We start from the raw sequence: 24517 nt of genomic DNA, 5'->3' as shown, positions 1-24517 counted from the left end.
AGGGTGGTTCGCTCAGCTGAGCGGACCATCAAAACCACCCTTCCCAACCTGCAGGACATCTACACCAAGCGCTGCAGGTCAAGAGCCAGGAGGATTATCCAGGACCACACTCACCCCAACAACAGACTGTTTTCCCTGCTGCCCTCAGGGAAATGGTACCGGCTGCTCAGGGCCAACACGGAGAGAATGAGGAGTTTCTTTCCCCAGGCCATGAGACTGCTGAACGAGGACTGAGTGTCGCCGCCCCCCCCCCCCACCAGCCCCCCAACGGCCCAAACCCTCCCCACCCTCCTCACCAGCACCTGCACCCCCGCCCAAACCCCCCCCGCCCCGCCCCGCCTCGCCACCATCAAACACACACACACACACACACACACACACACACACACACACACATGGGACTGAACTGGATGGAACATGCTGTCATCACAGGTGTTCCACGGCACTTATCACTTTGCTTGTAACAGCACTACTTGTTATGTGGCATATTTATGGGGTATGTGTTATATGTGGGTATTGTTTTATGTGGGTTATGTGTAAGTGGGGAACCATGCACAACTGGACAGGCACTTAAGCATTTCACTACTTGTTATACCTGTATAATTGAGTATGTGACCAATAAACTTAAACTTGAAACTCTTTCGGGTCAGATGTCAAAACAAAGCCTCTATTTGTTCTGCTGAGTAAAATAGGCTAGAAATTGACGTGCCCTCTTAAATATGAATTACAAGACCTTTGTAGCTGCACCGATGACCACTTGGTTGTTGCGTCCAAGAGTTAGTGCTTGCTTTCTTTTGCATGTTTTGGTACATGAAGGAAAGATGGGGAGTGATAGAGGGCAGGACATCAAAGTCAATGAGAAGCCAAGGTTGAGATAGGGGAGTTTGTGGTTCGATAGGCATCAGTTGCCCAATTGTTGCTGGAGATCTGCACTTTGTTGGGGAATGGATGGGGTTCTTGATCCGAGAATTGGGGATGGAAGGAGCTAGTGTTCGCAGTGAGATTGGTCGAAGAGAAAATTGGTATTAAGGCAGAGTTGGGGCCCATTGAAGTTATGGGACATAAATGGGCACGGTCCCAGCCTGAAAGACCATTATCAAAACCCAATGTGATCAGCAACAGGCACTTACAGCACCCTCCAATGTCCAGGACAACACACTTGAAGTGGTTAGTTGCACAGGACATAATTCTTTTGATTAGTGCAAGGGTGACTTACTCTTTGATGGACCCAATATCAGTCTGGCGTAAAAGGATAGGGAAATGGCCACAATTCCATTACACTCTGGGAAAGTTCTGATTTTCAATACAGAGCCTGAAAAGAAAGTGGCCAAATCTTTGGCCGAGGTTCCATTTCAACAGACGAAGGCAAAGTTGACTTCAATGTCCTGCCCTCATTCAGTAGGCCATCCCGCCTCCCCCACCAAAACAAATTTGGTCATTAATGCCATGGAAAGAGCCAGTCAGAGCCAGAACAGGGCACAAATTGACTGTTATATTTCCCACATTATAACAGTAAATCAACTTCAAAAGTACTTGATCAGCCATAAAGTCTGTCCTGAGGTTGTGAAAGGCTCTATGTAATTGTTTATCTGTTTCTGTATTCCTTGTAATTGTCAAGAATTGTATTCCTTTTTGTAACAGCATTAAAATCACTATAATGCCCATACAGTGGGCTGTTCAATGGAGTGGGAAGATCAATAATGAATGCAAGCATCTGTTCACAATTTTAAGTGTTCGTTTAAACCCCTGCAGTGGAGTAGCGGAAAGTAGGGCAGCTGGTAAACATCGGAAATTTTCTTCAGTGGGGAAGCTATTTATGAAAGGATTAGGAGACAGGATGATCATGCTACAAAATAGACGACAAAATGTTGGAGTAACTCAGCGGGTCAGACAGCATCTCTGGAGAACATGGATAGACAATGTTTCAGGTTGGGACCGTTCTTCCCAAGCCAAAACATCTCCTATCCATGTTCTCCAGAGATTCTGCCTGATCCGCTGAGTTACTCCAACACTCTGTGTCTGTTTTTGGTAAACCAGCATCTGCAGTTCCTTATGCTTGACCATTCTACAAGGCACTTTCACATGTTTAGGCCGGGCAGATGATCAATGCTTAGAAACCACTTGTCCAGCCAAAATGAAAGGAGAAACATGAACCATTTGACGCTGTGTCTTGAACTCTGTAACTATAAGAGGAAAGGGAAGGCAAAAATGAAATAGACAAATAATGGAAACTGGAAGAGTAGGTTGGCAACTCATTAGATTAGTGAGAATTAAGTGGGGGCAGATATTAAACCGTTACAGCATTCTGCTGCTGCCCAGGATCAGTTTTTTCATCACTGATGCCAGTCATAATCCATGTAGGCAATAACACAGTAATACGTGACTACACGGCAAAAGGGAACTGGGAGGTAAAGAATCCCTCACAGTCTGCGTTCTTGCACTGTGCCAAATAATGTGAGGATTATAAAATGCAGTATCCGTATGCCAAAACTAGGTCAAATCTGAAACCAAATAGAGATTCCCTTATATAGAAAGACTCAGATGAATATGCAAAGCTATGTGTGAAAGGAGACACTGGCAGATGCCACTAAAATAAGAAGTATCATAGACAGTGACGATGGTTATCACAAATTACAGCAGGATCGTGATCAGCTGGGCAGGTGGATGGAGGAATTGCTAACGGAGTTTAATTCAGATAAGTGTGAGCTATTGCTAGCCAGGACCTTCACAGAGAATGGGCATGAATAATGTGTGTTGTGGAGTGGAGGGATCTGGGAGGACAAGTACATTGTCCCCTGAAAGTGACTTTGCAGATCGATAGTCAGGTGAAGAACGCTTTTGGCGCAGTAGTCTTCTTCAATCAGAATACTGAGCGTTGAAATTGGGACATTACATTACAGTTGTACAAGATGTTGATGAGTCTGCACTTGGAGTATTGTGCTCTGTTTCAGTCACCCTGTTGAAGGAAAGATGACACTACGCTGCAGAAAAGATTTACGAAAATGTTGCCAGGACTCATGGGCTTGAGATATGATTAAATATTTCCATATCTGCCACAATCTGGGCTCTACCATTCACTTTGAAGGTGGGTAAACAGGAGGTGTATAATATAATGAGGGAAATAGATAGGGTGCCTGCACAGAGTCTTTGTCTCAAGGTAGGGGAATCAAGAACTAGAGGGCATAGGTTTAAGTTGTGAGGGGAAAGATTTAATAAGAACCTGAGGGGCATGTCTTTCATACAGAGGGTGGTGGTTATAGGGAATGAACTGCCAGAGGAAGCCAGTTGCCAGAGGAAGCAGTTTTAGTTTAGTTTTAGTTTAGAGCTACAGCGTGAAAACAGGCCCTTCGGCCCAACGATTCCCGCGCCGACCACCAATCACCTGGACACTAATTCTATCCTACGCACTGGAGACAATTTACAGAAGCCAATGAACCTACAAACCTGCAAGTCTTTGGAATGTGGGAAGAAGCTGGAGTACCCGGCCAAAACCCACGCAGTCACAGGGAAACTTTGTACAGACAGCACCCATACTCAGAATCGAACCCTGGTCTCCGGGCACTGCAAGGCAGCAACTCTGCTGCTGCACCCCTATGCTGACAACAAATAAGTGGTATCATAGACAGTGGAGATGGTTATCAAGAAATACAACAGGATCATGATCAGCTGGGCAAGTGGACGGAGGAATTGCTAATGGAGCTTAATTCAGATAAGTGTGATGTATGGCCAGGGAGGACCGTCACAGTGAATGGTGGAGCCCTACTTGAGGCAGATATAACAATATTTAATCGACATTTGGCCGGGTATATGGATCAGAAAGGTTTAGAGGGGTATGAGGTGAGAGAAATTAAAAGAAGTGGCTGGTAGAAGAAACTAGAGTAAGAGTTTTCCTTAATCGTATTTACTGCTCCCTTGCTGTATGCCTGTGTGTCAAACCCCCAAATTATCCTCCCATTAATCAAATTAGGTGATGGCCTCTACAACCATGAGGATAGTGGCGGTGTTCTTAAAGAGGTTGGAATCTCAGAATGGAGTATGGAAAGGTTAAAGATGTCCATGAATACTCCAGCCATAGACCGCACAGGTCATGTGGATGTGGCTGTGACTCTATCTGGGTCAGTTGCTTTCTGTGGGTTCCCTCTCAGGAAGCTGATCAGGTAGCTGTGATAAGACCATGGGTCCAGGCATACTCGCGGATAGAAACATAGAAACATAGAAATTAGGTGCAGGAGTAGGCCATTCGGCCCTTCGAGCCTGCACCACCATTCAATATGATCATGGCTGATCATCCAACTCAGTATCCCGTACCTGCCTTCTCTCCATACCCTCTGATCCCCTTAGCCACAAGGGCCACATCTAACTCCCTCTTAAATATAGCCAATGAACTGGCCTCGACTACCCTCTGTGGCAGAGAGTTCCAGAGATTCACCACTCTCTGTGTGAAAAAAGTTCTTCTCATCTCGGTTTTAAAGGATTTCCCCCTTATCCTTAAGCTGTCACCCCTTGTCCTGGACTTCCCCAATGGATGATGGAGTGGATAACGTCATTCTACCGACCTTTCTGTTCAGAGAGAGCATTGTGCTCATCAGGGAGGGATGCATTGATGTCAGTGACACTGCCTGATTCACTTTGTACCACGGTATAGCATGCAAGCCTTGCTACAATTGATGGGTGTCCATGTCATTGCTTCGGGATTCTAGTTTGTCCAGAATTCCTTCTAAGCATCCTTGATGGCCTTGCGAAGGTCACAACTAGATTTCTAATACTGCTTTTTATCATGTGTATGAATGAACTGCAGATGCTGGTTTAAACCAAAGATAGACACAAAAAGCTGGAGTAACTCAGCGGCACAGGCAACATCTCCGGAGAGAAGTAATGGGTGGTATTTTGGGGTTTGACCCGCAATGTCATCCATTCCTTCTCTCCAGAGATGCTGCCTGTGCCGCTGATTTACTGCAGCATTTTGTGTCTATCACGGATTTTTTCATTTGATCTGGATGTTGCGGACTTGGATTTTATCTGGGAATGGACCTCACAGCTCATCCGAGGTCTCCAGTTGGGAAACATTCACATGGTCTTCTTTGGCACACATTCCTCTACACATTTGCTGATGAGGTGCATCGGCAGTGAAATACTCATTTATGTTGGTTGCAGTTACTTTGAGTATGGACTAGTCCATCGACACAAAACAGTTATCAAGGATATCATCTGTGTGCTCAGACCAGCACTGTAATGACTTACTGTACTGGATCCACCTAATTCAGTTGGTGCTTGTAAGCAAGGAGTAGTAGAAGCACAGCAGATGGTCAGATTTGATGAAATGCAATCAGGGCATGGACCGGTAGATGTCTGTGATGATTGTGTAGAAGTGGTCAAGGGTGTTGGGCCTCTGGTGGGACAGGAGGTGTGCTGATAGTCTTTTTTTAGTGCACTCTTGAGATTGGCCTAGTTGCAGCCCCTGGTTATTATGAACAAAGCCAGGGGAGTACTTCATTTCAAGGCTATTGCAGCATTGTGTAGTTCATCCAGTGGAAGCTTTGCAGCAGCATCGATAGGAGGATGCTGGCAGGATAGCCTAAGTTTATTCCCATGGCAGGTAGAGAGGATGACACGTCACCATTAGATATTTCAGATCTGGGGACCAGGAGCTCACCAGGACCACCACATCCAAGCACAATGAGGAGTTGATTAGGAAGCAGATGCCTCCTCCCAAACCTTACCCGAGGATAGATACCATATGGTGCATCTGAAAATCCCAGCAAATGATCTTTCTATCTAGCATCCAGTGAAATTGTGAATATACCCACATGTTGCATTCACTCAGGCAATCGACTGTGTTTTTAGTTGGTACTGGTTGTGCCGAGTGGCCACATAATATTGCTCTGCAATGCCTTGTATGTGCTGGCAATAGATAACATCCATGCCTGTTCTATTTTATTATAGCAAGTGGAACATCTCAATTAAATGATCCTTTATTTAAATGTGCAGACTAAGTGGAATGTGTATTGACTTTGGCAGCTGTGTGGAAGCCATTAAGTCTACTCTGTCTTCTGAAATGGAATAAGTCTCACTGAAAGCATGCATGAGGATGGCCAAGCTTGGAGTTATATTTTGATGGAATGTTTATTTTCAGTGAAACTTTCCTTTTATTGGATTCAAACTCAGGGCATATTAACAGGAATCCAGGATTCATATCCAATACTGCAGCCAACCACTACTGAACATTTGTTTTCAATGTAATGGTGAAAGGGCAAGCTTGATCCTTGTTCCTAAGAGTGAAGAATTATTAAAGCATGATTCACAAACAAAAAGATGGTAAGTTGAATTGTACATATCTAAGAAAGCACACCTAGTTTACAACGTATCAGATTGGAAATAGGTACAAATATATGGAGTAAGTCAATGGGTCAGGGAGCATCTCCGGTGTAAAGGAATAGGTGAGCTCCGGGTCGAGTCCCTTCTTCAGACTGAGAGTCAAGGAAAAGGGTTGGTGTTCCTTCCTACACACTAACCATAAACCCGCACATCTTTGCAATGTGGGAGGAAGCCAGAGCAACCAGAGGACATCTCTGGCGCTGTGAGGCAGCAGCTCTACCCGCTGCGCCACTGTGCACCCGTTTTTTCCCGCAGATATATTCAACGTCACATCGAGTGGTGGAGGGCATAGACCCAAAAGTTATTTCTAGAAAGCAAGGAGGGAGAAGGCAAATGTGATGTTGAGGGTGAGAACTGCACCCAGATGTGAAGGGGAAAACAAAAATCAAAACCGACTCACATCCCAGATGCTTTCCTGGATCTCTGGGGTTGTTGTTTCAACTCTGGCAGGAAGCTGCCTGATCTCCTGCTGTCATACACGAAGCATTCTACGCGTTGTGTAAAAGGCGGAGGGAGATGAAAGGAATGAATAAAAGTATCAGCGAGAAAAAGACAAAGATAAATGTTTTCAGTTCCTTACTGAAGTGTGAATTTGGAATAATTCACAGCTCAAGGCTGTTTTGTTCTGATCGGCTGATTGCCTTCGGGTTCACTGAACTGAGCAGTCATTTGCAAGAAGCATATTGCAAAGAGCAAGGAATCCACCAACACAAGATATTAAAAAATAAAGGACATTTTAGCCTTCTGGCTTTTAAGGGAAAGGGCGTGTATTCCCTGAGGAATCTAGGACTCTCTGATCGGAATCTAGCTGACACTGCATTAGAGATCGGCAGCTGCAGCATCAACTTAAATGTCCTTTTGAAAGCATAACATGGACTAAAATTGTAATTAACTCAAGGAAGGACAGTAATAGAATTGCACAGATCATAACATGGACTGTGGTCTTTGTTAAGATATCTCGTAAATGTACAAATAAAATGCCATTTACTTTGAAGGGTAAAAAAAAGATCATCTTTGGCAGCGCCAGTCTGACGACGCTGATCCGGGGTTGCTGTCCATGGTGCTACAAATTGGGAGCAGTCTCAAAACTTCAACGGTCGTTCAATATTAGCTGCGGAAGAAAAACGATGCCGGAAAAGTAGCATTTCACAGTGAGCGATCGGGGGGCGGGGCGGGGGGGGGGGGGGGGGGGGGGGCACACCTGGGGTTACCCCTGGGGTTACCAGGGGGGGGGGGGGCACCCCTGGGGTTACCAGGAGTAAACCAACCAGTTTGGACAAAATTAAATTAATCTCCATCCCTTTCACATTCCATTCCATATCCCTACAGTTGATTAATCTATCTGGAGCATAAGTTCACATCGTTCCAAATGTGGCAGGGGGAAAAAGACCTGATGGAAGGGTGATATTATGTATTGAATGCCTTGTCTGGGTTTAAGTGGCTGCTCATTTCACAGGGATGTTGTCACGTGGCTGAATTCACCTAGACGTGTCACGTGAGAGCGATGTGCTTCAGTGAAAGGTTGACTTGGGCTATTTTCCTAGCTGTAGGGGAGAAGGCAAGGAGTGCCACGCCGTGGAATTGTTTTTACTTCTGTGTCACCCAGTGCACTAATCAGAGGACTGTTGTGGGGAGGAGAGGGAAGGCGAGATGCTGCCTAGACAGCAGTCTCTAATGACGATCCAGACCCCGGGGAGCTGGAAATTGAAAGCAGAGTGAGCTTGCTTTGCTGCCTTCTCCGGCACCACAGGCACTGTGTTCCTACCCCATCACCGATGGGTCTAGCCAAACGCTGTCCAGAGTGCTGGCATGTTGATTGCATGGTCAGTAAATACCTACAGACTGCACTCAGATCCAGACAGGGCTGCTATTTTTACCAGAAGGTAGGCGCCTATGGTGACTGTTGATTTACCATTCGGAATCCTTTGATTAATCCGCATTGAGTTGCAGAGGCTGAGGCAACTGAGGGATTGTAAACCTGCCAGTACTTATTGAGAAGAGTTGGGTTTGGGTGGGGGGGAAGGGAAGGGAAGGGAAGGAGGTGGTGGTGGTGGTTGTGGGTAAGGATGGGGGAGGAGAAATGATGCCACAAGACAGAATGCATAGGACCTGCTGAATTTAAAAGGGAGAATGAGGAGGACGGGAAAGCGTCTCCCTGCTCCAGGAGGAAGCCATTAGGAGATGCTGTCCTGTATTTGTTATTCTCATCTCATTTTGCCAGGCTGAAACACCGTGCGCAGATGAAGCTTGCTGGTGAACTGGAGGTGATTGCATTAGGGCAGCGCCGTTTCCTTCGATGCTTTAAAGTGGGTGATACAGATCCAGCCGTTTCTTCACTGCACTAATAAGCAGGGTATAATTTACAGACGGGCTCCCCCCTTTGGTCTCTCTTATGGATGTGGATAAGAGGATGGCAGCACCTGTTCTTAATCTGAGCTAAATCCAACAACAAAGAACCCAAGGACAATTTGGTGCTGGATAAGCAAGCTAGACGGGGGACAAAATCAACTTGACAATTCCCTGCGTTTTATTTTCTCTCTCTGTGTACTACGGGAATCGGGAAGACTTACAGCGCTTGCACAATGTGCTGCATGGAAAGATTGATTTGAAAAGTGTTTCTGAGTAGTCACCACATATATGATACTGGGGGAAGAAAATCCTTCAAACTGTGTGCTGTGATCGACAGGAAAGGAGAAAGGTTCTCTCCAAAAGTTGATTAGTTTAATGTAAATGTGACAGTCTCAGGTCTCATAACTGCTTTCATATCTCAACGCATGTGGGTACGTTTGCTGATATATTTTTTTCTCCACGTTGTCCGTGTGTGTTTTTGTGCATTCGTGTGTGTGTGTGTGTGTGTGTGTGTGTATTCGTGTGTGCATTTGTATGTTTTTTAGAGAGAGGGAGAGATTGAAAGAGAGAGATAGTGTGTGTGAGAGTAATGGGTTCTTGTGCTTGTCAGATTTATATTAACTGTTATGAGGGCTGTATCGGCATCTCAGTACCAAAGTAAAAGACTGACATGGATCAAGGTCATTATTACACAGCTGGTTTCATGTATTATATAAATTCTGTTGCTTCCCAATAGGTTTAATCTTAACCATGTATCATTTGCTTTAATTCATTGCTAGAAGTCAAATATGTCAAGAAGCAAACCTGTATGAGTGTGTGCCATTAAATCAAAAATGGTCCTTCAGTGCTCAGAAGGTTAAGTGAAATCAATTCTCCTTGCTAACTAGTGACAAGCTCTATAGATTTTATAAGAATGCCAGACTAAAACATCAAACCAAAGTAATTTCTTAATTAAAGCTATCACTATATTCTGTCTTCAAAGGCCACTCTTTACTAATCAGCTATTTAAAAAAAAATTAATAATTCATTTTGATCGGCGAAGTGAAAACAGTGCATTCCCACATAGTTTATTAATCATTAATGTCTAGATCATGGTAAAGGCAGGCAATTTTCAACAAGCTCTGCAACTTTGCACGGAAATCATTTGTTACACATTCAGCCAGGTGCTCTGCCCATCAGTGAAATGGGATGGCAGTCAGTGGTGCTCTATGTTGTACAACCTTAAACGCAATCCTGACATTTGCTGCAGAACCCATTTTGTTTGCAGTGTTCAGTTTAGTTTACAGCCATTATTGCACGCCACGTGAAAGCATGCCTACTTTTGAGTTTATTTTAAACATATCCTTGCCTAGTTTTGTGATTGCACAAGAGAGTGCAATTGTGGCCAATAGCTCCCTCAAACACACACTAGAAGCTGCCTGTTCATATATCCGTAATCACCCGTTGCAAATGTCCAACAGTTCAATTGGCTCTTATTATCTTCTGGTCTTTATTATTTTGTACCCCCGTGGCCATCAGGAACTATGAACACAATTCCAAAGGGACAGCGTGATTGCACAACTTCTAAATTGTTACTTTGCCCATCTTGGTTATCATCTAAGACAATGGACAACAAAAGGTGATCAGATGGGCTTCCAACAGTGCTTCGAGGGTCCCTTTCAGATTCAAAGAAAAATTTAGTGAATTCCTGTCTGAGTTTGGAATACGATTCTGATGTCAGCTAGGTGCAGAGGTAATTTATTCTGATCTACCTGTGACAAAATATACCCAAAGTTCAGGTATATGCTCACTGCAACTCGATGTCAGTCGACCATTTATGTAGTATCACGTCCAGTGCTCCTACACTTCCACAACTGACTGTGAAAATAAACCCTTTAGGCAAATGGCAGAATATTTGGCTTTACCGAGGATAGCGTTGCTGAATTATTTGAACACACTTGCTGTTTCTGCATCACAGGCTGAGCTCGTCCCCTTATCGGCTGATTTCTGAAGGAAGATGACTTCAAAGCAGGAAGATGCTGCCTTGGCCAATTTTCTTCAGTTCATTGAAGATAAGGGACTGAGGGCTTACGACGCTTTGGTGATTCAGAATGCCTCGGACATTGCTCGTGAAAATGATCGCATGCGGAATGAAACCAATTTGGCATACCTCAAGGAAAAAAACGAGAGAAGGCGGAGGCAAGAGGAAGCAATAAAGCGGTAAGTCTTGGAATCCATTTGGCTTGACCGACTGAAAAAAGAATGGTGTTCCAATATCAAAGATATTCGTGAAATGATGGTACATGATGCTCGCAGTATGTCAAAGGATGTGCTGTATTATCAGGACAGGAACATTACACCAATTGACACATAACATAATGTTCTGTGGCTGATGAGAAGTTTTGTGTAATGGGTCCGTCCCTTTAAGGCCACAAGGTCTAATTGTCATAAATTGTCATATTATAAGGTCAACTAGAGGTTGATTTCTCTTTGATTAATTTGCATGTAATTGGCTGTCATTTGGCAGTGCTTTTGTTAATCAATGGCTCTTTCCAATGCCAGAAGAATCTGACAGAAAGTGACTAGCAAATAATTGATTTTAAGATTGTTTTAATCTGTAACTAAGTGTGATATTCTAAATATGACAGTCACAGCTGTATGCCCACTGCACGAGTTATTTATAATGTGCCGTATTTATATATAATATGAAAGTGGCTCTGTGAGACCAGTGTGCCACAGGTGCAAATCAGGGCAGGAAATGGTCTCTCCTGCATAAAGAACATTTCTGCCTCCACAGGTGATATTAACGTTTAATTATGCTATTCTGAAAAATACTTTGTGAATAGAAGTTACTGTACCTTAGATGTGTTGCACTGATGATTGGGTCTGGTAGTAAGTTGGTAATTGGATAGTAAGGAAGGCAAACTCAATGCTAACATTTATTTCAAGCGGGCTAGAGTACAAAGACATGGATGTAATGCTGAGGCTCTATAAGGCGCTGGTCAGGCCGCATTTGGAGTATTGTGAGCATTTTTGGGGCACCATATCCGAGGAAAGATGTGCTGGCTCTGGAGAGGGTCCAGAGGAGGTTTACAACAATGATCCCAGGATTGAGTTGGTTAACAAATGATGAGCGTTTGATGGCACTGGGCCTATAATCACTGGAGTTTAGAAGGATGAAAGGGTACCTCATTGAAACTTACACAACAGTGAAAGGCTTGGATAGCGTGGGTGTGGAGAGGATGTTTCCACTAGTGGGAGAGTCAGGGCTGGAGGTCATAGCCGCAAAATTAAAGGACGTTCCTTTAGGAAGATGAGGAGGAATTTCTTTAGTCAGAGGGTGGTGAATCTGTGGAATTCTTTGCCACAGAAGCCTGTGGAGGCCAGGTCAATTGATATTTTTTAAGGCAGAGATACATAGATTCTTGATTAGTAAGGGTGTCAGGGGTTATGGGAAGAAGGGCAGGAGAATGGGGTTAGGAGGGAGAGATAGATCAGCCATGATTGAATGGCGGAATAGATTTGATGGGCCAAATAACCTAATTCTGCTCCTATCACTTATGACCTTGTCTGGGTATAGCAATAATTGTGACCTAATGTTCTTGTTGTACTAGTGTGGGTGAATCTAAACCACCCCATGCCACCATTTGAAGTGAAGCAGTGAAGAAACCACCACCCAAAACAGGATGCACCCGCTGTTGCAAAAGCACAATCAACCAATACCATCAAAAACTGATTAAGTGTTCATTCATCTCACCTGCTGTACATGGAACCATATTGCACTTTGATGGGCTGCCAAATCTCCCTTCAAAACTGTGGCAGCTACATTGCAAGAACATGTTGCAGCAGGTGAAGGGTTTCTGGAGTTTTCCAAGTGAAGTGAATGACATAATTATCCAGTGTACAAAGACTGATATTCTAGCAGGTGGCATCAAACAGCGATCTCTGTTAGCTCGCTTTACGCCTTTGTCTTTCAGCTCAAAAAAATAATGTTTTGCTCTGTGAGGTGATGGAAGCACAAGCTGAGAGTGGTGACTCGGCAAGCGTAAGGAGCAGCATTCTGTCACAATATCACGGGATTACATTATGGCAAAAATGCAGAGGGGAATACGGGGAACAATACCAAATGCATGTTAGGATGGAGAATGAGGGCGGGAATTTGAACTCTACTGCACAGTTAATATTTAATGTATCCATTTCACATTCCATTCTGCAAATTTGAATACTCCGTGTGTTGGTAGTTTCATTTAGAGATACAGTGCGGAAACAGGCCCTTTGGCCCACCTAGTTCGCACCGACCAGCGATCCCCATGCACTTACACTATCCTACACACACTGCGTCATTCACATTTATACCAAGCCAATAAACCTACAAGCCTGTACGTCTTTTGAGTTTGGGAGGAAACCGAAGGTCTCGGAGCAAACCCATGCATGTCATGGGGAGAACACACAAACTCCATACAGGCAGCCCCCTTAGTCAGGATTGAACACGGGTCACTGGTGCTGTAAGGCAGTAGCTCTACCGCTGTGCCACCATGCCGCCGTTGACAAAAGGCAACCGCAGATTATGAGATGCCAAAGGCATCATGAAGGCTTTTCAGTTGGAACTTGAAGAGGAACACACCACCGCTGCTGTAGGCCGTACAGAGCAGGTCACGACCTCTGACATCTACACTCTGTTGTCACCGCCAGCCTCTGTCGCTAACTCTACCCATCTGCCAATTGCTCCCCTCACCTGTAATCACCTATCACTTACCTGGCTTTGCCTCACCTCTACCTCCCTTTTGCAGCTCCTCTAATTTTCAACCTTACCACCCCCACCCCCCCCCACCCGCTCCATTACTCTGAAGAAGAGCCCCAAACCAAAATGTTGTCTGTCCATTTCCCTCCTCAGATGTTGCTTGATCTGCTAAGTTCCCCCAGCAGTTTTTTGTTTTACTTGCGATTCCAGCACCTGCAGTCTCTTCTGTGTTAAACCCCTGTCTCACGGTGCGAGTCCACCCACGAGTGATCCCGAGTTTAAAACAAATCAAACTCGTGGTAATCACGTAGAATTAACGTAGCGGGAACGTCGGAACTCGGAACGCTAACGGCAGGTACTCGGGAAACTTGTTAACTGTTGAAAATCTTTCAACATGATGAAAGATTTCCACGAGTCAAATTTACTCTTGAAGTAAAAATTTTAAACTTTTAAACTCGATGTAAGAACGTAGTAGCCCGTGAGTTTACCGTGGTGACTCGTGTGTCTACCGCGGGCACTCTTTAACTCAGCGGGACAGGCAGCATCTCTGGAGAGAAGGAATGGGTGACGGGATGACGTTTCCAAAATTCTGCTGCGTGTTTGTGTTACTCCAGCACTGTGTGTTCACTTTTTGTCAACCAGTATTTGCCCTTTCTTGTGTATGACATTATTTGTATCCGTGGCAGTTGATTGTCGCTCCCTTCAGTTTCCCAGGGGGGAGGGATGGGGCGGGGGCGAGGGGGGAGATGGGACATGCTGCCTAGTGACGATCTAATTTATCCAACGAGTTACGCTCTCTTTAAGGGTTAATTTCTAAATAACCCGCCAATTTCTCTTCATTCACTGTTATATCCGAGAACTGCTCGAGATGAAATTCTGGATTTGATTTTTTTTCCTCCCGGGGGTAAAAGAAAAAACAAATGCACTTAAAGCGCCAGGGGTGGGGTAGAGGCGTACGACCAACGAACGGGGCGATATTATCCAGAATTAGTAAAATAAAACAAAAATTGGAATACTGAATAATGGCACAGATTTGAGAGGTGCAGGAAGGAACTGCATATGCTGGTTTAAACCGAAAAGCTGGGGTAAGTCAGTGGGACAGGCAGCATCTCTGGAGAAAAGAAATGGGCAAGATTTCGGATCAAGACCCTTCTTCAGGCTACAGTCTGCAGTCGCGTAGTCCATTTCTCCAGAGATGCTGTCTGACCCGCTGAGTTACTCCAGCTTGTCATGTCTCTCTACGGATTTGAGAGAGTGAGATTCACTGCCAGACATCGTCGGTATATTAAATGTACAAGAGTCTTTCACATGTACCTGTCTAACTGCTTTTTAAAACATTGGGACAGTCCCAGCCTCAACTACCTCCGCTGGCAGCTTGTTCCATACACCCACTACCCTTTGTGTGAAAACGTTACCCCGTCAAGGAAAAAGTAGCGTACCAATAGCCCGATTATCGTAGCGGTATAGCAAAGACATCTCTGCTGTCCGTTTTTGGTGTTTCATATATTTGTTCTTCCCTCCTCCCTCCCCCCCCCACCTTTCCCTCCCAACTCCAGTCCCGTCCCGACCCCCTGGGAAACTGAAGGGAGCGACAATCAACTGCCACGGATACAAATAATGTCATACACAAGAAAGGCCAGATGCTGGTTGACAAAAAGTGAACACACAGTGCTGGAGTAACACAAAGACGCAGCAGAATTTTGGAAACGTCATCCCGTCACCCATTCCTTCTCTCCAGAGATTCTGCATGTCCCGCTGAGTTAAAGAGTGCCCACGGTAGACTCACGAGTCCCTACGGTAAACTCACGGGCTAGTACGTTCTTACAATGAGTTTAAAAGTTAAAAATTTTTACTTCAAGAATAAATTTGACTCGTGGAAATCTTTCATCATGTCGAAAGATTTTCACGAGTTAACAAGTTTCCCGAGTTCCTGCCATTAGCGTTACGAGTTCCGATGTTCCTGCTACGTTAATTCTACGTGATTACCACGAGTTTGATTTGTTTTAAACTCGTGAGTGGACTCGCACCGTGAGACAGGGCCATTACTTACCACTGCTTCTCGGGGAGTGAGGAAGCCCCTCTGCTATAATGTCCCGACCTTCCACACTTGGATGTGGCTGCTACCTCTGGGTGGGAAGTGGACCTAAAATGTTATTTTGTGGACTGACAGTTCACACACCTCATGCCTGAAATCTGTGTATCCACATCCACTCACTCACAATCAGCTCCTGCTCACGAACTCTGTGTCGGAAGGAACTGCAGATGCTTGTTTATATTGAAGATTGACATAAAAGGCTGGAGTAACTCAGTGGGAGAGGCAGCATCTCTGGAGAGAAGAAATTGTGACGTTTTGTGTCCAGACCCTTCTTCAGGCTAGTCACGGATAAGGGAAACGAGAGATAGACAATGATGTAGAGAGATAAAGAACAATGAATGAAAGATATTCAAAAAAGTAACTATGATAATGGAAACGGGCCATTTTCAGCTGTTTGTTGGGTGAAAACGAGAATATGGTGCGACTTGGGTGGGGGAGGGAAAAAGAGAGAGGGAATGCCGGGGTTACTTGTTTAAAACAGATAGTGTCTGTTTGATAAGCTCTGATTCCTTTCACTCTCGCCATCTAAATAAGATAACTAACAAAGACCAGAGTGATATATTGTTAGTATTCCTGAATAAATGGGACACCTGATGGGTAAATGATGTGGAAGGCTGATAATTCTCACTGTAAAGTTACATAAATAGAATTATTCATGTCTAGCATTTTGACACATTGATACTTGTCACACTGTCATTGGAATAGAGGGCTATTTTCTGGCTGTCAATGAATTATGAAGGGACAAAGCCATATTTAAAAAATGAGCAGATTTACTGTGATTGAGGATGGGAGAATGTTGATGGACTGGAGGTGGATGTTGAATTGTATGAAAGAATTGAAAATGAGAAGAATTGATTTTAAGAGATCTGGCAGAACTCATGATGGTTAAACTGCCACACATGAATGGCACACCCCTGCTTTGATTGAAAATGCCAGAGAGCAGGGTTATTGATTGAAACAGGCCCTCCTGCCTACCCAGTCCACACAGACCATCGAACACCCATTCACATTAGTTCAATGTTATCCCACTTTTGCATCCACTCTCTACACATTTACAGAGGCCAATTAACCTACAAACCGACACGTCCTCGGGATGTGGGAGGAAACCGGAGCACCCAAGGAAACCTCGCATGGTCACAGGAAGAACGAGCAAGCTCCACACAGACAGCACTTGTGGTCAGGATCAAACCCAGGTCTCTAGTGCTGTAAGGCATCAGCTCTACCAGCTGCGCCACTGTGTCGCTTAGTAGGTGCTAAGGGTTTTGAGAGCAGTTTCATTAATACATCTCTGAACCATAAATTGTGCAGGCCAAAGTGGAGTGTAACTACTGCTGATGTAAAGTGGGTTATGGACTCCTTTTATGGCTAATAACCCCACTGTTTGCCACCAAGGTTGCTGACCCATCTCCAATGCAGCTGTGCTATGCAAAGTAAGATTAGTTGCAGAAGTTCCTCTGACCACAGTATTGGAAAGGGTGCGAGGGTGTGCAGAGCTGGTGGATCACTAGATCAATCAATGTACTCTGGTGCTTGATCCTTCCGCCAGCAAATTGTTTAACGTCAATCTTCCAGATCACGCAAGGTGTTTGGGAACAGAAATAAACGCTCCTCTCCTCAGTATTCAGAGGGATCATCAATTACCTGCAGGATATGGAAACAAAGAACTGCAGACGCTGGTTTACAAAAAAAATACACAGTGCTGGAGTAACTCAGAGGGTCAGGTACCAGCCCTGGAGAACAAAGAAAGTTGATGTTTCGTGTCCGAACCTTTCTTTAAACTGAATCAGTCTGAAGAAGAGTACCAACCCAAAACATCACCGATCCATGTTCTCCAGGCAAGCCGCCTAATGCGGTGAGTTACTCCAGCACTTTGTGTCTTTTTAAAAAAGATAGTTATCCTGTAGAGTAATGCTTTGAGTAAAATCATGTTTGTTGCTATTATATTGTTTTAGAGTCTAAGTCTACATTGAGTGTGTGCCTGAAGCTCACAAACTCTGTTTGACTCCAAAGCTAGCAGAATATCGATGTTCTCCAGAAGAGGGAAGAGAAGGGTGACAGGGTGGCAGGTGACATTTCCACAGGGAATATTCTGAACACTTCTCCACAGCCAGCTTTGCAAACAACAATGGATAAGGCACCTGTGGCTCACTACAATGGTTCTCAGTAAAATATGTCATATGGTTCAGCCACAGAGCCACTTTTCCTGTAGCCATCACAGTCAAAGTGACTTCAACAAGGGCGTCACGGTGGTGCAGTGCTAGAGTTGCTGCCTTACATCGCTTGCAGCACCAGAGACCCGGGTTCGATCCCAACAACGGGTGCTGTGTGTACGGAGTTTGTACGTTCTCCCCGTGACTCCGAGATCTTCAGTTTCCTCCCACACTCCAAAGACATACAGGTTTGTAGGTTAATTGGCTTGGTGTATGTGTAAATTGCATACTAAATATCTGACTAAAAGCTGCGTACTGTGGAAGTTTTTAGTCAGATATTTAGTATGAAAATATTGATCATGGATAGACAATAACGCAAAATATAGATAATTTAGATGTTCTCATGACATGATTGTGCAAAAAATAATGAATTTGATTATCTTGAGAGTGGATGTTTGTGGATTATGATACAGAGCTCGGATTGTGGCCGCCGCCATGATTTTGCTCACAGTCAGTCACAGCCGATATCGGGGCCTAAATAACATATTTCACATCATCAGATTAAAATTGGATTACACCAAAAACTAGATAAGATGTTAAATAAACGTCCTACAGTACATTCCTTTTGTTGTCCTGAACTTGCGATCCGTGATTTTGAAGGCGTTGAAGTTGGGCCCGACTTTCATCCAGCGATTCAATAGTTAAGCAATGGTTTTTTTTAAATCGCGAACGGGATGACAGAACAAAATGTCCTCATAAGCTTGTTGTACGAGGAAATCCCTCCCTGACAACCAATAAAAACCTGCATTTTACTACCACCCCACTCCCCCACAGCCTCTTGAGTCGCACGCACAGGCTGTGGGTAGATCTTAGATGGCAGGAATTTGTAACAACGCTACATTGATTGAACCATTGGTGGCCTGAGACTCCCCAGTTGTCCAGAAATGTTTTAACACTATGTCTTGTTCTGCAATGGATTCTGGAGTGTATGACATTTTGGTGTGAATGCAGGTTGATGGAGATCATGGACAGGTAAGCAATGATGGGGACATGATGTAGTGAGCACTGTCATAGGTTAATGATATAGTTGAAGATGCCCAAACATTTACCCAAGCCGTTGAACTCTAAGCTGCATTGAAACAAGGCTTTCACCTCAAGCATTCATATTCTTAGAAATCTGCTTCTAATCTTCCTCGTTCTCTGCACCTCTGACCTTTCTACTTCACGTGTTAAGGCCTTTAATACATCAACAGAAATGCATGAAGCTGAACTCTCTCCCTCAGTAAGCGAATCCACATGTATCTCCAAGCTCCCAAAACATTTTGCAATTGTCAGGTACCTTCCCTTTAAGAGAGGTAGGCTGACTATAATCAATGCAGGTTGGTTTCAACTTGACTCTTCCTCCTGTACTACTTGCTGCGGCATTGTTCAACTATAAAACAAGGCTATGAAGAATCATAGAATTAACCTGCTAGAACAAGTTGAATGGGCATAACTTCGGCTGCGAGGAGCAAGGGCCAGTAGGAGGGTGAACTGGGGTAAATGCCTCCAGCTCCTTCTAGGTCGGCTGCAGGAGGCACCCCTGTGGCACAAAGATGGCCGGGTAGGAGAGGGACGTTGGTTTGCAGGTCGAACATGGCAAACTCTGGGGAGCCTGGGGCTAACCTGGATCAGGAACCGCTCCAGTAGACCGAGAGCACAGGCAGATTGGACTTTGGACTTGAGCAAATGGTGGCAAAGCATGTGCATGTGACCAAAAAGGTCGATGAGGGCAAAGCTGCAGATGTTGCATACATGGATTTCAGTAAGGCATTTGACAAGATTCCACATGGTAGGCTGCTCTGGAAGGTTAGATCGCAAGGGATCCAAGGAGAGATAGGTGAATGGATAGCAAATTAGCTCCATGGAAGGAAGCAGAGGGTGATGGTGGTAAGTAGCTTCTCGGACTGGAGGTCTGTGACTAGTGGTGTGCCTCGGGGATCGGTGCTGGGCCCATTACTGTTTGTCATCTACATCAATGATTTGGATGAGAACATACAGGGCAAGATTAGCAAGTTTGCTGATGATACAAAAGTGGGTGGTTTTGCAGATAGTGAAGATGGTTGTGACAGATTGCAGCAGGATCTGGATCGATTGGCCAGGTGGGCGGAGGAATGGTTGATGGAATTTAATAAACAGAAGTGTGAGGTATTGTATTTTGGAAAGTCTACAAGGGCAGGACTGACACAGTAAATGATAGGCCTCTGGGATGTGTTGTTGAGCAGAGGGACCTAGGACTGCATGTGCATGGTTCCTTGAAGGCCAATTTGGCACATTTGCTTTTATCAGTCAGAGTATGGAGTATAGAATTTGGGAGGTCACTTTGCAGCTGTATAAAATGTTGGTGAGATTGCATTTAGAATATTGTGTTCAGTTCTGGGCGCCATGATATAGGAAAGATATTGTCAAGCTTGAAAAGGTTCAGAGAAGATTTATGAGGATGTTGCCAGGACTAGAGGGTGTGACATGACCTATAGGGAGAGGTTGAGTAGGCTGGGTCTCTATTCCTTGGAGCGCAGGAGGATGAGGGGTGATACTTTAGAGGTATACAAAATCATGAGAGGAATAGATCGGGTAGATGCACAGAGTCTCTTGCCCAGAGTAGGGGAATTGAGGACCAGAGAACATAGGTGAAGGGGAAAAGATTTAATAGGAATCTGAGGGGTAACGTTTTCACACAAAGGGTAGTGGGTGTATGGAACAAGCTGCCAGCGGAGGTAGTTGAGGCTGGGACTGTCCCAATGTTTTAAAAAGCAGTTAGACAGGTACATGAATAGGGCAGGTTTGGAGGGGTATGGACCAAGCGCAAGCAGGTGGGTCTAGTGTAGCTGGGACATGTTGACTGGTGTGGGTAAGTTTGGCTGAAGCACATGTTTCCACACTGTATCACTCTGTGACTCTATGACTGTGTAAATATGCAAACAGGATTTTTCTCTGCGGTTGCACATGTGACAAATAAAGCACAATTGAACCATTACCTGAGTTGTGCAGAGTAATTCCCGAACCATTTCCTGCAGTCATCCAATCTAATCCACCCTCTCCATTTAATCCCAATTTAAAATCAAATGAGTGGCCACTTCAACATATAAAGACTAATCAAAGAAGTCAAATGCAAATGCGGTCCAACATGTTTAATGTTTTTTTGGCTTCCATCTGCAAAAGGAATGCAGTAACTAAGGAGTTATTTGATTTTCAAAAGAGCATAAGCATAATGCTATAATATGGGTAAATACTGTAGTTCAAAGAGAGATTGTGCTGGATTCAGATTTAAGAAACACAAAATCAAAGTAGCAAACCTAAACCAGATACATCAGCAATGCAGAGGGGCTGCAGAGGTTTACAGGAAGACTTGGGTTAATGGAACAGGAAGCACGATATTGGGAGATTGAGATGAGAAAAAAACCACTGAGGCTATGCACATGAGCAAAAACTGCTGAAAATACTCAGCGGCACGGTGGGGCAGTCATAGAGCTGCCTCCTTACAGCGCCAGAGACCCGGATTCGATCCTGACGACGGGTGCCTTCTGTACAAAGTTTGTACATTCACCCTGTGACCTGCGTAGGTTTTCTCACGGAGTTCCAGTTTCCTCCCACACTCCATAGACGTACAGGTTTGTAGGCTAATAGGCTTTGTAACATTGTCCCTTGTTTAGGATAGTGATAATGTGCGGGGGTCGCCTGTCGTCGCAGACTCTATGGGCCGAAGGGCCTGTTTCTGCACAGTATCTCTAAACTAAACTACTCAGCAGGTCAATGAGCTTTTGTGAGAACCAGATTAAGAACAGCAGCCCATAAAATTGTACTGCATAGGTCTTCCAAGCTGCATGATGATTTCATTGAATGTCAACATTAATTGTCTACCCAATTAGCACAATCTATCAAGATCATTACTAGGATATTGTGATGGTGTATGTATCTTGGGCTCATGTCAGTAGTATACTGCATATGTTGTCAATGGTGTTAATCCATTTCAATGGTCGGCAGGCTGCTGCGTTGCTAAATTGGAATCAGATTAATCACTACACATGGCAAAAATGTCATTGGATGGTAGAAAAAGCATTAGGAAGGAGATGAGGAGGAATTTCTTTAGTCAGGATGGTGAATCTGTGGAATTCTTTGCCACAAAAAGTCGTGGAGGCAAAGTCAGTGGATAGATTTAAAGCAGAGATAGATAGATTCTTGATTAGTACGGGTGTCAAAGGTTATGAGGAGAAGGCAGGAGAATGGGGTTAGGAAGGAGAGATAGATCAGCCATGATTAAATGGCAGAGTAGAGTTGATGAGCCGAGTGGCCTAATTCTACTCCTATCACTTATGATCTTAAGATCTTAAGAAAAGTCTGGATTCCCCCTTATCCAGTCCATCCCACTCGGATAATTTCAAGGGGGTCTCACTATTGTCATAACATCATATGTATTGATTCGAAGTAGAGCTGGTTGGAAATAATTCTGGTGACTCATTTTTTTGGGTGGTCTGGCCAAGGTGTATGTGGTATGAGAAGGAATAAGAGTAAGGCTTTGGAAGGATGGTTGATCTTGCAGCTGATATGTGAGCAGAAGATATATGTCTGCGTTTCCAAAGTGTGGCAGCAACTCACCATAACGTCTTCAATAAGACCCGAAAAATATTCCACCATTTGTAGGTTAATTGGCTTTGATAAAATTGTAACGTCCCTAGTGTGTAAGATAGGGCCAGTGTATGTGTTGATTGCTGGTCGGCAAGGACTCGGTGAGTTTGGGGGTCCGTTTCCACCTTGTATCTCTAAAAAATAAAAGGGCAGTATGGTGGCGCAGCGGTAGAGTTGCTGCCTTACAGCACCAGAGATCCGGATTGAATCCTGACTACGGGTGATGTCTGTACAGAGTTTGTACGTTCTTCCCGTAACCGCATGGGTTATTCTTTGGGTGCTCTTGCTTCCTCCCACAATACAAAAATGTACAGGGTTTAGGGTAATTGGTTTTGGTAAATTGTCCCTAGTGTGTAGGATAGTGCTAGTGTTCAGGGATCGTTGGTCGGCACGGACTCGGTGGGCCAAAGGGTCTGTTTCCACATTGTATCTCTAAACTCAACTAAACTAAACTAAGCTAGCTAAAGGGACACGGACAGCAATCACTTGGGAATTCCTGCCACTTCCCCACGACTTCCCCATGAGTTGCTTGTTTGTCTCATTGATCCTTGTAATCGGTTGCTGGAGGGGCCTTGATGAATCAAACTGCCTTTGAGCCTGGATGGCAGCGTTCTGAACCTGCATGCCAGAGATTCCCCTTCCAATGTAACTCTCACACACTGGATGGTTTCCAACTGGGTTGTAGTGGAACCTAGACTTCTGTCATATACAGTATGGCCATTATTTTAGTTTAGTTTTAGAGATACAACACGGACACAGGCCCTTCGGCATGTACGCACCAACCAACGATCCCCAAATATTAACACTATCCTACACACACTGGAGACAATTTTTTTTTTTTACATTTACCAAGCCAATTTACCTACATACCTGTATGTCTTTGGAGTGTGGGAGGTAAACCGAAGATCTCAGAGATCTTCGCAGGTCACGGGGAGAACGTACAAACTCCGTACACACAGCACCCGTAGTCGGGATCGAACCGGGTCTGCAAGCGCTGTAAGGCAGCAACTCTACCGCTGGGCCACCGTGCCGCCCACGAGCTGCCCACACCATTGGTCTTGCTGAGTGGTGAGCATCAATAAATATGGATGAAGATGTCTCCATGCTCTGTGGTAGGCCCTCCACAAGGTCATATCAGATCTCGCTATGATCCATATTTCATGCATATCTACCAATGGTCTGAGCATTTTGTTATGTGTGCTTCCAAACCTTTATCTGTAGATCACTACATAGAATGAATTCATGGTCTAGGTCCTCTGGATCAGAACTGAGATCTGACTGCATCTTCCAGGGACCTGCAGTGCCTAGTCTGAGGTAGTGATAACCAACGCCATCATAACTGGTTCAGGATCTGGCCAGGTGGGAGTTGGTGTCTATCTGACTGAGGAAATAATCAGTTTGCAGTGGATGGCATCCAAAGAGGCGCATCTTTATCCTTTAACTCAGAGTAGGTTATGTGATGAAGTAATGAGATGTGCGAAGTTCACATGGTCGAAGCAGAGGAAAATTTAGTTTAGTTTAGAGATACAGCGCAGAAACAGGCCCTTCGCCCCACCGAGTCTGCACCGACCAGCAGTCCCTGCACATTAAAACCATCCTACACACACTAGGGACAATTTACACATACACCAAGCCAACGAACCTACATACTTCTACGTCTTTGGAGTGTGGGAGGAAACCGAAGATCTCAGAGAAAACCCTCGCGGTCACGGGGAGAACGTACAAACTCGTACAGACAGCACCCGTAGTCAGGATCGAACCTGGGTCTCCGGCACTGCAAGCGTTGTAAGGCAACAACTCTACCGCTGTGCTACCGTGTCGCCCTAATGTGGCCTTTCTGACAAAAATAAACAATTACTTGCAGACTGGTGGAGGGAGAGCAGGATAGTTAGATTACATAATTTATCATAATATTATCCATTGATGGCTTTGTTCTCAGCTGAAAAATACTATGGATCTACTTTGATAATATTGATGCCATGTTATGTCTAATAATATATATCAGCAATGTAGGGAGATCACACGCCAATGTTCCTAAGTGCTAAGGACAGTTATTAATGCAACATGGTGCAGTTATAGAAAGTAAATCCAGTCCATCCCACTCGGATAATTTCAAGGGGGTCTCACTATTGTCATAACATCATATGTATTGATTCGAAGTAG

General features: G+C 44.5%; 1 protein-coding gene across 3 annotated transcripts in view; it reads left to right on the top strand.

Moving 5' to 3' along the window:
• Window positions 1-7900: 7900 nt before the first annotated feature.
• nyap2 (neuronal tyrosine-phosphorylated phosphoinositide-3-kinase adaptor 2) overlaps window positions 7901-24517 on the top strand; it is a 173119-nt gene continuing 156502 nt past the window's right edge. For 2 of the 3 annotated variants that reach the window (XM_033031989.1, XM_033031988.1), the window contains exons 1-2: window positions 8453-9155; window positions 10682-10923. In XM_033031989.1, coding sequence (XP_032887880.1) covers window positions 10721-10923 — 203 coding nt within the window. In that variant the 5' untranslated portion in view covers window positions 8453-9155; window positions 10682-10720. Of the gene's footprint in view, window positions 8259-8452; window positions 9156-10681; window positions 10924-24517 lie in introns of those variants that run through there. The other variant, XM_033031987.1, reaches the window with a different exon arrangement.

Source organism: Amblyraja radiata, chromosome 13 (genome assembly GCF_010909765.2).
Source record: "Amblyraja radiata isolate CabotCenter1 chromosome 13, sAmbRad1.1.pri, whole genome shotgun sequence".
Classification (NCBI taxonomy): domain Eukaryota; kingdom Metazoa; phylum Chordata; class Chondrichthyes; order Rajiformes; family Rajidae; genus Amblyraja; species Amblyraja radiata.
The sequence above is the reverse complement of the archived record's forward strand: the minus strand, read 5'-3'. Positions and strand labels throughout refer to the sequence as shown.